Below are 15,280 nucleotides of genomic sequence, written 5' to 3'. Positions count from 1 at the left end.
TCGGTTCAGACCCTTTTTCTTCCCTTCATCTCTCTTCTCCCACTGACTTCCCAAGTGTCTTAGCAGCTTTCCTTGTAGTCGGGTATGCACAGATTAGAGACTAAAGAAAGAAGATGCCTTTAGGTGGTACCAAACTGAAGAGACGTGAATTTCATCTGAGCAGAAGGGAAAATGTCCTCAGCTGCACTTTGGAATAATTGCTTTAAGAGAGAGTTGAGAACAGTTAAAAAATACAGAACTCTGGCCAAAAAGAGACGGCAATTGTGGGAACAGGCATTTTGCTGGGACATGTGAGCGAATTTAACTCTTTGCTGCTCTGCTTTGCTCCGCTGCTCAGTGAGGGGATGCTTGACTGAGCAGGTCAATGGGGTTGTACCCATGTCCTTCCTTCATCCCACTGCATGGGGTGTCTTGTCTGACCAGCCCTCTTTCCCCTCCAGTTCATTTCCATCATGGTCCTGTTCTGTATTTCTGCCCAATTAAACAGCTTCCTGGGAAACTCCATTTTGTGCCTCACAAGAAATAGGCTCAATTTAAAATAAATATGCAATATCCTCAGCTTTATCAGTTGTCGCCCCAACAAAACATCTTTCCCATCCTATCATCTGATTCAGTGTTTCATTTCATTACATCTCCTAATCCTCCAGTACTCTGGTGCCAACCGCTAAGGAAGTCTATTGGGCTCGTCAAAGTCTTGCTGTGACTCACAGCCCCTTCTTACATAAAGCAGCCTTTTCGTGTTGAGCAAGGCAACCAATCTTCAAACCCTATGGTGCCTCCTGGAGAGATGGATATGAAAAACAGGCAGACCCCGAGCCCTGGAGGCAATCTGCATGGAAAATGAATAGCACAGGGGGGATGAATTGTCGTAAACAAGTGGAAGTGAGATTTGGGTTGAAGAGAAAAGCTTTTGACTGATTTGTGAAGATGAGAAAATTAGACAGGAGCAGAATGTTTTCTTTTTTTTTTTTTCTTTCTCCTTTTTCTTTTTCCAGTGTTTTTTATTACACGCTGATGTTGCTGACACAACTCTCTGGAAAAAGTCTGCAAGTCCTTTTGATGACATGATGTATATAGAAAGAGAGAAAGCAAATAGAATTATCATTGTGCACTTATTTCTCCCACACTTCTGGAAGATACTTGGAGTCCTTTGTACCTTTTCGCCCAAATCTTAAGCTGATATGGCACAATCTTCCTCAAAGCTGAGCACTGAAAAGTCAGTAACTTTTGGGTTGGAATGCACTTCAATGGGCGGCCAAAAAAAAGCGAAATCTTCTTCCAGCAGAAACCTTTCCTGCCTCTATCTTGCTGTACACAAGTTCATTAATTTTGCATTTCCCTTCCAGGCTGATGAACGGAGCAGAGATACCCCTCCCCGCCATGATTTCTATTTAGGTGTTCATCGATGGGTCTCTTTGGCTTTCCTGTTCACCACAGGTATAAAGCTGCCACTCACACTTATTCCTCTTCTTCCTCGAGCTTATTGATGAAGTGTTTTCCCACCACTTCTTCCACAGGAATCGGATTTAACAACGTGGCTGACCTCACAGGGGTCAGATCACCCTCGGGCAAGGGCAGAGGGGGTTTACCAGTTCTCTCTGCTAAACCAAGGGCATTGCTCTTCGACACGGAGCTGAGTTTAACGGCGAATAAATGGAATGAGAGTGGCAGCAGGGGAACAAGTATTTTTCTCTGTCTCCTGAAGTCCATGAAAACTTATTAAGATACAAAGTGGAATCTGCAAGGGTGTTTTGTGAATGCCAGAGAGCTCCATTTGATAAACAGTATATTAAAAAGCGCCGAGGCAAGCTGTGATAAACACTCTCCCTCCTTGCCATTTGTAATATATACAATAAGCAAGAGATACCGTCCTGTATTCAATCAAAATCAGGACCAGAGTCTTTGTTCCTTCCAGACACAAGCTACAAACTGTGATTTCTGTTTTAATCTGATCAGCGCCTCTGGCATTTATGATTGGTTGTGGAGCTGCTCACATAATGAACCACTTCGTTTTTCCCCCGTGAAATGATATTTAGGAAAAAAATGATATTTCTCTCTCAGAAAAGAGAAACAAACAAATCTAGAGTGGGTCATTTAAAAACACAAGCTGGGTTTCTTTGCAGATGCAAACTGTTTTATACCAGTGCATGAGGGACTACATCTAGACTCACAAATGCTCCACAAATTTGTATTTTCTTCCATTTCTAAAGCCTATAGGTTTGTGTTTACCTCTCTTGCTGAGAGGGAAACCTCCCCAGGAAGGATGCTCACTTCTCTGGGCAAGAAAATTCCCCCGTCTGGCTGCCTGGCTGTGGTTTCATTGGTGACCGGCTTGAAACTCACCGTATTTTTGGCTTGTCCTAATCCAGATCAAGGCCGGAGGAAGGCGAAGGATTCAGTCTCAAGTTCTGAGTCAGGAAACAGTATTGGCTACATAGGGCATTTTTCCGGAGTGGTCACGAAAAATCTAATTTCATGCTTGTGGTGATGGTAAAGAGAAATTAATCTTATCCCAATTGTCAGTCTGAAGGAAACAAAAAGGGATTTATTGTGGTAATGTGGAACTTCGTAAGAATGCATACCCTGTGTGGGAGCTGAACTAAAAATGCTGTTGACAGTCATAGCTGCTTGTTCAAGTGGACAGAAGAACTAGAACATTGAAAGTGTCAGGTGTCACAGATTTCGCTATAGTTCTCCATGGCACCGCTAAGGTCACTCCCATTTAATGGAGTTTGTTCCTGGTTGGGTACTTTTTCAATTCAGAACAGAATGCTTCACCTCCTGCAATCTGTGTGTTTTCTGTAGGGAAGCGGACACCAGGGATAACAGCACCGTCAAGAACCCTTTGAAAGGTGCCAAGTGCTGTGCCAAGGTTGTTGCTGTCGCTGACAACCAGCGAGAAGTTGCTTTTAAATGGTTGAACGGTGGCATGTTTTGCTAATACACGTCTCGGAGGCTTAAAATAGCTCCTGGACTACCTGTTTATGCTGAATGAAGGGAAAGATGAATCAGAGCTGACTCTGCCGGAAACACTGGGGTTTGAATCTCTGGTCTACAAGAAGATTTCATTAGAGGTCTTGAGTGAGTCCCTTGTGTTCTCTGTGCCTGAAAACCATATCATAAAACAAGAGCACCCTTGCGGCGACGAAGGTGGGGAGTGTCCTGGATTGTTAGCAGTGCACTAACACTATTAAATCTGGATAACGATGGCTATTACATCTCTATTATGTTCACGAACTGTATGGGTGCTGGCGAGTCCACAAGTGACTGAGTACAGCATGTAGGCGCAGGATGGCAGAAGTGGCCGAGCATCTGCTCTCGGGGTGAGCCCAGAGGGGCTGTTCCACAAGAAATGAGATTTCAGAAGGGCGAGTATCCCGTTGTGCAACCCACACTCCAGTTAAAAAGAGCTCTGGCCCTGGGGTTCTTCCCTTGCGTGTTTGTCTTTGGCGGGGAGATGAACCACAGACCTGTGTGACCCAGGGTGATGCCTGCTCAGCCCTGAGACATTTGTAAAGAAAAAATGATGTGTGAAAATTTTCATTGGAGATGACATAGTTAAGGAGCAGAGAAGAGATACAGAGCAATCAGCCATCCTGATTAATTATGATGTGTTTTAGTGGTGCCTGAGGCTGAAAGCCGCACTGCAGAGTGTTGGACATACCCTTCCTACTGAGCAGCTTCCAAAGGCAGGAGAAAGGAGAAGCAGAAGAAAGGAACAAAGAAATCCCAGGAGAACTGGTTCAGCCCTTAATGTGACTGAAGCTAATGCAATGGCAAAATACAGTGTGTCCGGCCTTTCATCTTCATGCCTCGTTTCATCACGATGAGGGAGGATGAAATGGTCCATCCAAGATACTAATGTCGCTCACAAGAGAGGAGCTCTTTATTCTCTTTGTACCTTTGCAGATCTCAAAGCAGATCTTCCAGGCTGTGTGTTCATAATTGTTCCTTTGCATACCTTCAGTTTACAGCGAAGCTGAGGCACCTCAGCAGTGCCCAGGGGAGCAGCAGCGGTGGGAAAGCAGCGTGGACTGCCCCTGCTTTACAGGATGGTTTTACATTCTTGCGTTAAAAGGGTGAAGGATTTTGCTTCCCGTTTCTTCAGGATTTCAGAGAGAAGCAGCCACGTGTAATCAGATGTCACGTCACTGGTGGTACAAACCAGCCAAGCCAGTACTTTCAAGCAAGAGGAGGAGGTCCCCAATGGAAAGACCAAATATTTATAGTGAGGGAACACATGGCTAAGTGTGTGGCTGTTGTGCTCACACCTGTGACGATATTCTGGCCATCTCTCAGATGTTTAAGTTTCATTTAAGTTTTTTTGACTCTTCTCATTCATTTTGCTTTCAGTACATCTGTCCTCAAGAATGAACAATTATGTTTTCTCTTTCTAGTAGCTACAGTCCCAGGGGGGCTCAGTTGACCTGTCCTAAGCTTTCCATCACCGTCCTGTCCGCTCTGGCATTTGGGCTGGTGGCCGGTGGAGGCTGGGATGGCTGCTGCACTCACCCCGCATGGGTTTTCCCTGGGAAACCCCAGGTTTTCCCCTGGGAAACCACTTTGGTTGGGCCACCCCACAGCACTCGGGTCCAGCTCTGTGCTCCTGGACTTCTGGAGGGGTTTTGCACTTGAGTGCCCCAAAGCCGCTTCACGCTCTGCTTCAAACTTCACAGCCCACCAAAGATCTGTAATAATAACCAGGATGCGCTGCCTTATTGCTTAAATACCCTCATGAATATACTCCAACCCCATTTAGGGTTCAAACAGATTCAATAAGGCAGAGGAGGATTTAAAGACATTTTAAATAAATTAACTTCTGGATGGATGTTTATTAAGTTTTATGAAACCATTTACTAAAACGTAACATTTGTTTCAAAAGACGCCTGAAACTTTCCTCTTGTGAACTATGGAAATTACTTTTATAATTGAAATGAGAAATACAGGCCAAAATGAAAGCATTCCTCATTGCTCAAGGCACAGCCCTTGTACCTTTCTAAAAGAAAGAAAGAAATTAATTGACTGTCTGCAGTGTTTTTGTTTTCCTTCGCATTGGCGAGGCGGGATGCGGTGCCCGACTGAGTTCTGGTTCCCGGGAGCTTTGCATTTTCCAGGAGTCAGCCCTGAGCTAGAGAAGTCCCAAGCAGAGGGCAACGTTTTCCACTCTGGCTGGAACGTGCTCTGGGTTCCTGCATCGTCAGCGGCGGCTCCACTGGGAGCATCCTGCCCCCGACAAAATTCTCCCGCAGCCAGAAAACAAGGATGTTGCTGCACGTTGTGGATTTTCACCGCTGAACTGCAGCTCCATAGGCAGTGGACTGAAAAGACACCTTTTAACAGAGCAGAGCTGAATACCAAATAAAGGGATCCATAAAATAAATGATTCGATTCTTTAATAATTGATGGTGTAGGGACAACAGAGGCTCCTGCTCTTCTCATCTGGAAGCAGCATCGAAATGCTTTCGGAGAGGCGGTGCGTTTTGGTTAGGTTTTAGAAGATTAATTTTTCCAGGCATAAATGATTCCAAATATTTAAATTTTATTTTGTTGCTGCGTTCTAAGCAACCTTTCTCCTTGCCAGACATCAAAACAATAGGGTTGAATGCCTGCAAACTAGGAAGGTTTTGTGTATTTTCCTAGTGCTCTTTCACAGCAGAACTTTAACTGGGGGCTGCAGGGGAGCGCGGAGGTGACTGATTTTCGCTCATTAAGTGTAAAGACACTTTAATATAGTGGGCGATACCCAAGTGTTCTCTTCCCACAAAATTACATCCGTGTTAGAAAAATGGATGCCAGGGAGGAAGTGGATCATGTAAAAGAGGGGAAGGGAGATCTCACTGATAAGGCACAGAAAACCTGCTTTGTTTTTGGCAACAAATTCTCCGAGGTGAGGGCTGCCTCCTTCGCTGTGGACCTACAGATCCTGCTGCAGTAAAGCCCTGACCTGCTCAGTTTTCTGGGCAAAGCTGCTACAGAAATGATGGCCAAGATACAACATCGTTAACATTTGCCCTGCAAGAGGGGAAAGCAAGTGAGCAGGACAAGTGTCCTGGTTCGGGCGACACGGGGTTCATTTCTCTTTCAGTAATTTCTCTTTTCAGTAAGGTCTCTTCTAATGCTTGGGGAAACTGCATTTTTAGAAGACTCTAGTGTCTCAATTTGTGAAAATTGTTGCTTGTTACTTGGGGGAAGAGACCAGCCCCCACCTTGCTATAACCTCTACCACCCAGGGAGGTGGTTGAGTCTCCATCCCTGAATGTGTTTAAAAGTCATTTAGATGTGGTGTTGGGGGATATGGTGTAGGGGAGCACTTTGTAGAGTGGGGTTGACAGTTGGATTTGATGATCCCAGGGGTCTTTTCCAACCTGAATGATTCTATGATTCTAACCTCCTTTCAGGAGATGGATGGTAGTGGGACCAGTGCCGTTCAACATCGTTGTCGGAGACATGGACAGTGGGATAGAGTGCACCCTCAGCAAGTTTGTCGATGACACCAAGCTCGGTGGTGTGGTCAACACGCTGGAGGGAAGGGATGCCATCCAGAGGGACCTGGACAGGCTTGAGAGATGGGCTCGTGCAAATCGCATGAAGTCCAACCAGGCCAAGTGCAGGGTCCTGCACCTGGGACATGGCAATCCCAGGCACAAATACAGGTTGGGCGGAGAATGGCTAGAGAGCAGCCCTGAGGAGAAGGACTTGGGGGTGTTGGTGGATGAGAAGCTCAACATGAGCCAGCAATGTGCACTGGCAGCCCAGAAAGCCAACCGCATCCTGGGCTGCATCAAGAGAAGTGTGGCCAGTAGGTCGCGGGAGGTGATTCTACCCCTCTACTCTGTGCTCGTGAGACCCCACCTGGAACACTGTGTCCAGCTTTGGAGTCCTCAACACAGAAAGGACATGGACCTGTTGGAACGGGTCCAGTGGAGGGCCACGAAGATGATCAGAGGGATGGAGCACCTTCCCTGTGAAGACAGGCTGAGAGAGCTGGGGTTGTTCAGCCTGGAGAAGAGAAGGCTCCGGGGAGACCTCAGAGCAGCCTTCCAATATCTGAAGGGAGCCCACAGGAGAGCCGGAGAGGGACTCTTTGTCAGGAAGTGTAGTGACAGGACAAGGGGTAATGGTTTTAAATTGGAAGAGGGGAGATTTAGATTAGATATTAGGAGGAAATTCTTTACTGTGAGGGTGGTGAAGCACTGGAACAGGTTGCCCAGGGAAGTTGTGGATGCCCCATCCCTGGAAGTGTTCAAGGCCAGGCTGGATGGGGCTTTGAGCAACCTGCTCTAGTGGAGGTGTCCACTGGCAGGGGGGTTGGAACTCGATGATCTTTAAGGTCCCTTCCAACTCTAACCATTCTATGATTCTATGATTCTATGATTCTATGATTCTATGATTCTATGATTCTATGATGGGATTTCACCAGTTCAGACCACTACCAGGCAGCCTGTGCTGGTAAGCAGGCTGTTTGATAAAGGCACCGCTGCCGTTTGAAGCATAACCAGCCCAAGCCTTAAATTCAGATATTTATTTCTTAGGATCAATAAATGTCAAAATAAAATAAAATAAAATACCATAGAGTACAAAGGCTATATCAGGAAGTAACCATTTCATTACAGTTTGGTCAGTAAATACAGTATCAATAACAGCATGTTACATTGAAAGAGTGTTTCCCATGGCTACACAAAAGGATTTCACACCCTCTTCCTTCCCTTTGTCACAGAAAATATTACAAAGGAGACGCTGACACACTTTTAACATTCTTTTTTTTTTTTCCCCATTGCGCAACAGGCCACAGAAAATAAAGCACATCAACATCTTGTATTTCAGAAAGAAAAAAAAAAAGGTGCACTTTAAAAAATATCTGCCATAAATACAATATGTGCAGGACTATCAGGTGGCACGGCTGGGGAAGGACTCTTGATCACAAAGCCAGGACACAGCATCATGAAATTTTGCATTAGCAATTTCTGTTTTCCTGCCAAACGAATCCAGACCGAGAGCAGGAGAACTTTGTTGAGCTGCAATGTTAAGAACTGGACGGAGCTCAAGCAGATACAGCTTTGTTTGAAACAGCTACTGAACATCACAGCCGGGATGATCTCAGACTGAGACTCGAGGGGTTGCACGGGAAAGCTCCTGCGCTCTCCTGCCCTCCCCGAGGGCAGGTACCCACGGTACCCGGTACCCGAGGGCAGGTACCGACGGAGCCACACAGAGGATGGGCTCAAACCCAACACCAGCTGCCGGCAGCAGCAGCACATCTCGGGGCTGCCTTTCACTAAACACGTGATGCTATAACTGCAAAAGGTCCTGCTATGGTCGTGCTCACAGCACATGTCCTGCTCACCCTCCTCACCAACTCTTCCGTTTAGTTTTTGAAGCGAGGTCTCACACGCTTTGCAAAAAAAAAAGGCAAGCTCAGCAGAGGGTTCCAGCCGGGCCTCTGGTGAGAAAGTCCTGTCTGGGGGGAGATTTCCAAATGGACTTTGTAAATCTGATTTCACACGCTGCCAAACGGATGGCCCTGAACGAGAACGCTGTGAAGGGAAACGAAATCTCAAAATAATACTTGAAGAGGTCACTAGACAGACTCTCTTCAGGTGGCAATGCCTCAGGATCCTTCCGGCAGCACTTCACGTCTGCGGGATCAACAGATCTTTTTTTTTTTTTTTTTCAGTTGAAACAAACAATAAGTTCGGAACACTTATAGGAAATTTGCATAGATTAACATCATGCTGCACCAACGCTCACACCTCTGCCCCAGCGGAGAGTTCAGACAAGGCAGGAACACAAGGATGGGAGTATGTGTGGCAAAAGCCACTTTCACTCGATTGGGTTTAAGGCTAAACCTTGTTGGGTTAGTAGTTCAGCCGTTGTTAAAAGGTATGGAAAGAACCATTTCTCTGGTATATACTGGGCAGTTTGTACCTTTTTCCTCTCTACAAAACCATGGGATCTTGCAGTGATTGAGCTCAAGGGAACTAAATTTCCAGGTCGAATGTAACAGAACTAGGTGAGGAGGGGAGAGGGGATGAAATCAGCTGTAACTTACACTTCTCAGCTCAAGGTAGTCAGATTTGGCCAGTGGGAGAGGTAGCTTTGAGCTGCAATCTCAGGTTAAGGCCATAGACTCAGGTCTGCTCCCACGTCAAACTGCGGGAATGGAGCTGCAGAAGCCAGCAAACTGCTTGGATAAATCCCCCCACATAGTCAGCTCTTCAGTACTCGAGTGGCCCAACAAACACCGGGGAAAGGCTTTATGATAAGTTCATTTTTACTCCAGCTTGTTCCCATTTTCATGTGAAACCACATTCTCTGAGCTGTGATCAAATACTCTGTACGCTGCCAGCATATCTCAGAAATGAAAATCTACGCCAAGCGTTTTACGTGAAACAGCAATTTCTGTACAGTGTCTTCTAAGATAATCAAGCACATTTCAGCAGGTTGGTGTTGAACAAGTATATTAATAATGTTTAACATTTCCAAAGTGACTGAGACAGGCAGGATGTTAAATCCTACTGAAAGTCAAAGCAACACATGGTTTCAGCTTCTGTGGAAGGTTTCAGAAACCGCCTCCCAGCTGTTGACTCTATTCAGAGGTGAAGTTAAAAGATCTGGGTCCTCTCCAGAAATGCTGGAAGTCTCTTGCCCAGAAGGCCAATGTTAGTGTGTGACATTAGGACTCTTCTTCTTCTGCTCGTCGTGCCTGGACCTTCCCGCAGGGCAGCATGTACAAGTCTTCCAGAGCTTCTTCTTCCAACCTGCTCAAATCATTTCTAACACACACATCGACAACATTTGCTGGTTCCTCACAGATTTCCTTCCAATGAGATCAATCTCCTTTTTGATTTTTTTTTTTTCATGTTTGTCATTACCTGTTTTTCTTGCTGAAGAGGAGTCAGCTGTGCACGAGCAACAAAAGTGCTCTGTCAAGTATAATCTCTGCCCTCTGTTTGGTACAACCGGGGCAAGAAATTAAAAGGCATGACAGGAAAGAGCTTTTAGTTTGGCTGAATCAGTAGAAACTAAAGACCCACTGATTTCTATTTTGAGCCCTTTCTTTTGGAGTGGTTCTGCACTAGGCATTAAAATAATCTCCCGTCCCTGGGAGGTGTGGTTGGAGGTCATGGCTGATGGTAGCCAGGTCTAGCATGGTACCTAACTCTGTAACAAGGTTCTAAATGCCTTGGAAGTAGATATCCATCACTCACAACTCACAGCAAATGCCCCACAAGTGTTTTCTCTGTGCCCTGAACCCGATAGGGCCTAACCCATGAGATACCACATCTCTAGCAGAAGTCAGTGGTACCCAGTGGATCAGTAACTGGTCTCCACCATTGTGTGACACTTCACTGGGGACAAATCCACATGTCCAGCATTGAGACTTGTTACGTACCAAGGGTGCTTGTTAGTTGAAGAGTGACAGGGTATGGGCAAAGACCAGAAAGCTGAACTGAGCCAAGTGACCCTTTTAGTTTGTCATCATAAAGAGGCAAGCCCTGCTCTCCTGGTGAAGTGTGGTGTGAAAGGAGACGCAAGGTCACCACAAGCAAAACCACAGCAGAAGTTGCACAGGGTGATTGCTTGGTTCCAGCTTCCTGCAGGTGATGTGACAGCAGAGAAAGACCTTTAGTTTCTCCCAGAGGCCTGTGATTTCTGGTGCTAAAGGCTCTGGAGCAATTTGCTGCATCACACAGTGGGCTGTTGGAGGTGGAACGATATGGGAGAAAAGCTGACAATCCCTATCCTGGCCAGCTGAGAAATGTCAAAGAGAATTTTCAGGTCTTGTCTCTGTTCCTCTGGCTTGTTAAAAGAAAGCTGGTTTAGAGCTAAGGCTCCCCAGTTTAGACCTTCTTGTGTTCTTCATTTGCACTGTCTGAAGATCTGTGTGTGCAGATCCGTGTGCCAACAGGTCTGGTAGCAAAGAGAAATAAAAGTAAAGGTAGAATAAGAGGCTCTGCTGCCTACAACTGTCTTATAACCTATAAGATGTCAGCCTTGTGAAAATGGTGAGGAAACAAGTAAAACAGGAATAAGAATGAGAAAAATCTGAAGGTCCTGCAGAATGGGGGCAGGTTGCTCTTATCTCAGCAGCCTGCAGCCCTCATGAGCCTGGAGTTTTCTCACCTCAATGCTGGGCAGCTAACTGTTCTCCTTGGTAAAAAGTAGAATTTGGCTGTATGGCAACAGTAAAATTTTCCATTTCTGTTCATTTTCAGCACTCCAGCTGGGCACAGTTTCTGCATTCTTTGCTAGAGACTTTATAACTCATTGGTGTTGCAGCACCAATACCAGCGAGAGAGGGGCTTCACTGTGCCAGGCACTATATGCCCTAAAGTAAAAGATGACCCCCATTTCCCCAGGCCACAGCCACCCCAATCTAGGTAAGGCATCATCTGTTGTTATTTAATTTCAAGGAGCCAGAGCGGCTCTCTTGAGCACCTCGGTCATATTAATCATAACCGGGACATATTTCTAGAACACCCATCTGGCTCCCTGAGTTTTCACTCCTTGTTCATTGAACATCCCATAGATAAGCATGTCCATTCTCCAAAAACATCCCTCTCTGTTCAAAACTGCTTTCTCCTCATCAGACTCTCTGCTCGGTGCCACCAAGAGACGTGATTTCGAACCCTTGGATGGGAACATGGCATCTCTGCACTGAGAAAAGGATAAAATGCAGTATGGTTTTGCCTAAGTTTAACACATTTTGGCTTCCCAGTTAACACCACACCTGGATTTATGCCAGACTGAAGTTACAAAACGTGTAGACATTACTCACAAGAGGCAAGGCCAATGCTTTAAAATAACCTCGAAGTTACTGGCAACACAAAGCCTATTTTTCCAACAAAAATGACTTTGCTAAACACACTTGTGTTACGTGAATTCGGAGACCATGCATGAAAGTCACAGAGGCCTCTCTCAAGTTTTGACTCCACGATGAAGTGCATTTCCCTTCCTCTTTGGCTTCAGTATGTAGTTTCCCTTGTGACCTGGCTGGAAAATGTGTGGTTGCTGGAGATGCTGTTGGATTTCCTGGTGAAGGCCAGTCGCTTCTTCTTCTTCCTCCATGGCAGGCACAGGAGTGTGAGTGTGGAGAGGAAGATCTGTCGGAAGTTGGCGGACACCAGGTTGTAGAGGATGGGGTTGATTGCTGAACTGACGTAGAAGAGGACGTTTGTCAGCATGTAGAAGTAGTGGTAGAAGTTGTAAAGGAAACTGCAAGGACAGATGAGAGATAAACATCTAAATAGAGTGCGGAGAGCTGAAATGATTCAAAGTCACAAGGGTGAGAAAAACATGAGCTAACCTTTCTTGGGACATGGGCTGACCAATGGTGCTTAAGCCACCAGGAAAACAGCTCTGTTTTCAACTGGGACTGGCCAAGAACAGATCAACTCCTCTACAAAGGTTTTACCCCAATCACTAACAGTTAGAAACTTATTTATGCCCTGGATCCGGATGTGATATTTACCTTCTGCGTTCATTTTGTCATTGAGAATAGACATGTTTGAAACTGAGAAGCCAGGTGGAAATTTGTTTCTGTGTCATGCATATACATTAGCTTGACTTTTTTGGCTGCAGTTCTGGTCTTCAGAGCCTGCAGAAGAGCCAAGATCCAGTACCAGATGCAGCTTCCCCCGGCAGTGAGAGCATCATCAGCTCATTTAGTGGGTCCCTGGGCTGGGATTTGTCTGTAATCTGGGATAGTATTCCCTATTCTGGGACAATCTGTTGACAGCATTGTTCGACACATATCCTGACCATCACAATATGATGTTTTCAACTAGAATTTGTTGAAAATACTTAGTTATTTTATTTTTTTTTTCTTTTGGAAATATCTTTCCTTGGGACTACCGAGGTCAACAGCTCTGAGCTGGTAAAGGGTTTATAAACAATGTGGGTCTCATTTTCAGGAAGACGTTCCCCAGGATCATTTATCTCAGTGGAAATTGCAGACCTTTTTTGTTAGTCTGAGCGCTGTCTAGCAAAAGATGAATCTACGTGTGCTGGAGTCCATCAGCAATCCCACCACATCCCCTCAGCACTGCCAAGTACTGCGTGGCCCATCCAGCTCTGACGCGCAGAGTTCCTCTATAGAGTTGTGAAGAATTAATATCGCAAAAATTTCTCTTCTTCAGGGGCAGGAACACGCATTTATAAATGAACACGTCAAGCTGCCGCAAGCTCTTGATTAGCTCCCATACTGGTAGCTCACCATTCACAATATGCCTGTAAATTCAATGTGCTCCTAAAATCGCTCATGGCTTTTAAAAAGACAAAAAAAATGTGAATGCAACCACAATGCATAAATTCACACTAACTGCAGACAGACTTCTCTGCCCCTCTTGCTCAAAGCAAATGCGGTCGTTACATAAATGATTGCTGCTTTAAGTGCTTTTCATATCGGAAAGCAAAACAAGAAACAACAGTTTGTCCCAGTGTGTGCCTGGAGCTCTGCTTTCCGGGTTGGAGATAGGTTTTGGTTTTTACTACGGATGGATGTACAATTCCATTCAGCAGACTGCTATATCGTAAATTACTAGTTTTTGTGCTTGGAGGTTATGAAATTTTAATGTCTCGTAGTTGCTCTGCTTCTTTCGGTATTGTAGGTTTTTCTTTTCCTGTTCATTGCAGGAAACAGAGCGGGTCCCAGAGAGAAGAGGGACGTAACACCATGGGAGGAAAGATGCATTTTTCACCGAGTGCGTCTCACAGCGTCTCAGGCTGCCTGGCTGTATATCCCCAGACAGCATTAATGCTTAATTGCTTATTTCAAATGAATGATGAGTTCTGTGGCTGCCCTGCTGAGGAACCTGGCCTGACGCAGCAGAAAGGCTGCACGGAGCAGTTTGTGTGCCCTCACACATCTGTGAATGGCACACATAAGCGTGCAATTATCCCTCAATTCTCTGAGAATCGGGACATTTTCTAACCAGTGGCAACTGCCAGTATTTAATTTTGATCCACTCCCTGCAAACCCCAGTAAATAACCTGCCCCAGACCCAGTGAGCAGCGCAGTCATTTCCCCACCTCTGTAATCTCTGCTGTCACTAAGGAAATGTGGCATCGGGGAGGTAAATTGAGTGTTGACGGGAGCTGCTCCATCTTAGGGCCGGTGATCGATATCTCTGCCACAGAGACAGCCATCCACTTCGGATGCATGAAACCCCCCCTGCCCAAACGTCATTTCATCAAGGGCTGTCAGTGGGGAATATCCATCGCTGTCGTTAACGGCGGCGAGGCTGTGGTTGCAGCCACAGGAGAAGGAAGAACATGATGATGCATCTTGGCTCGAGCTAATGCTGCTGTCACCCACATCTGGGGGAGTCAGATGTGTCCTGATTTGAGCCACATGGGATTAATTTCTCTTTCAGTAATTTTACTTTTCCCTAATGCTAAGGAAAACTGCATTTTTTGAAGACTTTAGTGTCTCAGTTTGTGAAAATATTTACTTTGCAGCCAGCTATGGCGAGCAGGATTCAAGGTCTCAGTGTTTTTGAGCCTTGCCAGATGTGGGAATGAGGAGGAGCAATTCCCAGGCAGTTGACCCAAGCTGCCAACAGGGTTATTTCATACCACAAACGTCACATTCAATAGAAATTAGAAAGTTTGCTGAGGAGTTCTCTCTCTCTCCTATGATGGAATGGGCTGGGGATAGTCCTTGTATATTTTATATTGGTATGGGGAAAAATATTGGTTCTTTAGTATTATTAATTATTTCGTCTTATGCTATTAAATCTGTTTATATTTCAGCCCTTGGGTCTCCTTGTTTTCCCCCTGATTCCCCTTCCCAGGTGGGGAGGGGTCATCAGGTTGTCTAAATGACAATAAATTGTTGTGGATTCTTCAAACCATAACAAGATGATAAAACTAGGAGTCTCAATTTGGCTGGCAAACACAGTAAGAAATCAAAAAAATAAAACCCAAACCAACAATTAGGAGGCTGAAGCTTTAACCCCTGGGGTGCAGAACACCTTTGCTCCCAGATCCCACACCTCCATCCCCAAGTCTGCGAGTGACCCTGGCAGCCACATCCTGTCTTGGGGGGGACCTCGTCCCCCTCCTAGTGACTCACTCTGTCCAGTGACTGGAGGGGACGTAGCAGAACATGAGACGCCGGATGTGATAAGGGAGCCAGCAGACCACGAAGGCAATCACCACGGCACCTGCAAGGTAGGAAAAAAGCCCGTTACTTTTCATGAGCAATTCCTCATCTTGGGGGGGGTGTGTGTGTGAAACAGGGACCTGTTTGTGTGGCGTTTGTGGCTTTCCTAAGGAC

General features: G+C 45.7%; 1 protein-coding gene across 1 annotated transcript in view; it reads right to left on the bottom strand.

The window, feature by feature from the left end:
* Positions 1-11,966: 11,966 nt before the first annotated feature.
* NTSR1 (neurotensin receptor 1) overlaps positions 11,967-15,280 on the bottom strand; it is a 50,013-nt gene continuing 46,699 nt past the window's right edge. The window contains exons 3-4 of the mRNA XM_074157609.1: positions 15,077-15,167; positions 11,967-12,216 (exon numbers count right to left, since the gene is read on the bottom strand). Of these exons, the coding sequence (XP_074013710.1) occupies positions 11,967-12,216; positions 15,077-15,167 (341 nt within the window). The remainder of the gene's footprint in view (positions 12,217-15,076; positions 15,168-15,280) is intronic.

Source organism: Numenius arquata, chromosome 12 (assembly GCF_964106895.1).
Source record: "Numenius arquata chromosome 12, bNumArq3.hap1.1, whole genome shotgun sequence".
Taxonomy (NCBI): domain Eukaryota; kingdom Metazoa; phylum Chordata; class Aves; order Charadriiformes; family Scolopacidae; genus Numenius; species Numenius arquata.
This window is presented reverse-complemented; position numbering and strand designations above follow the sequence as displayed.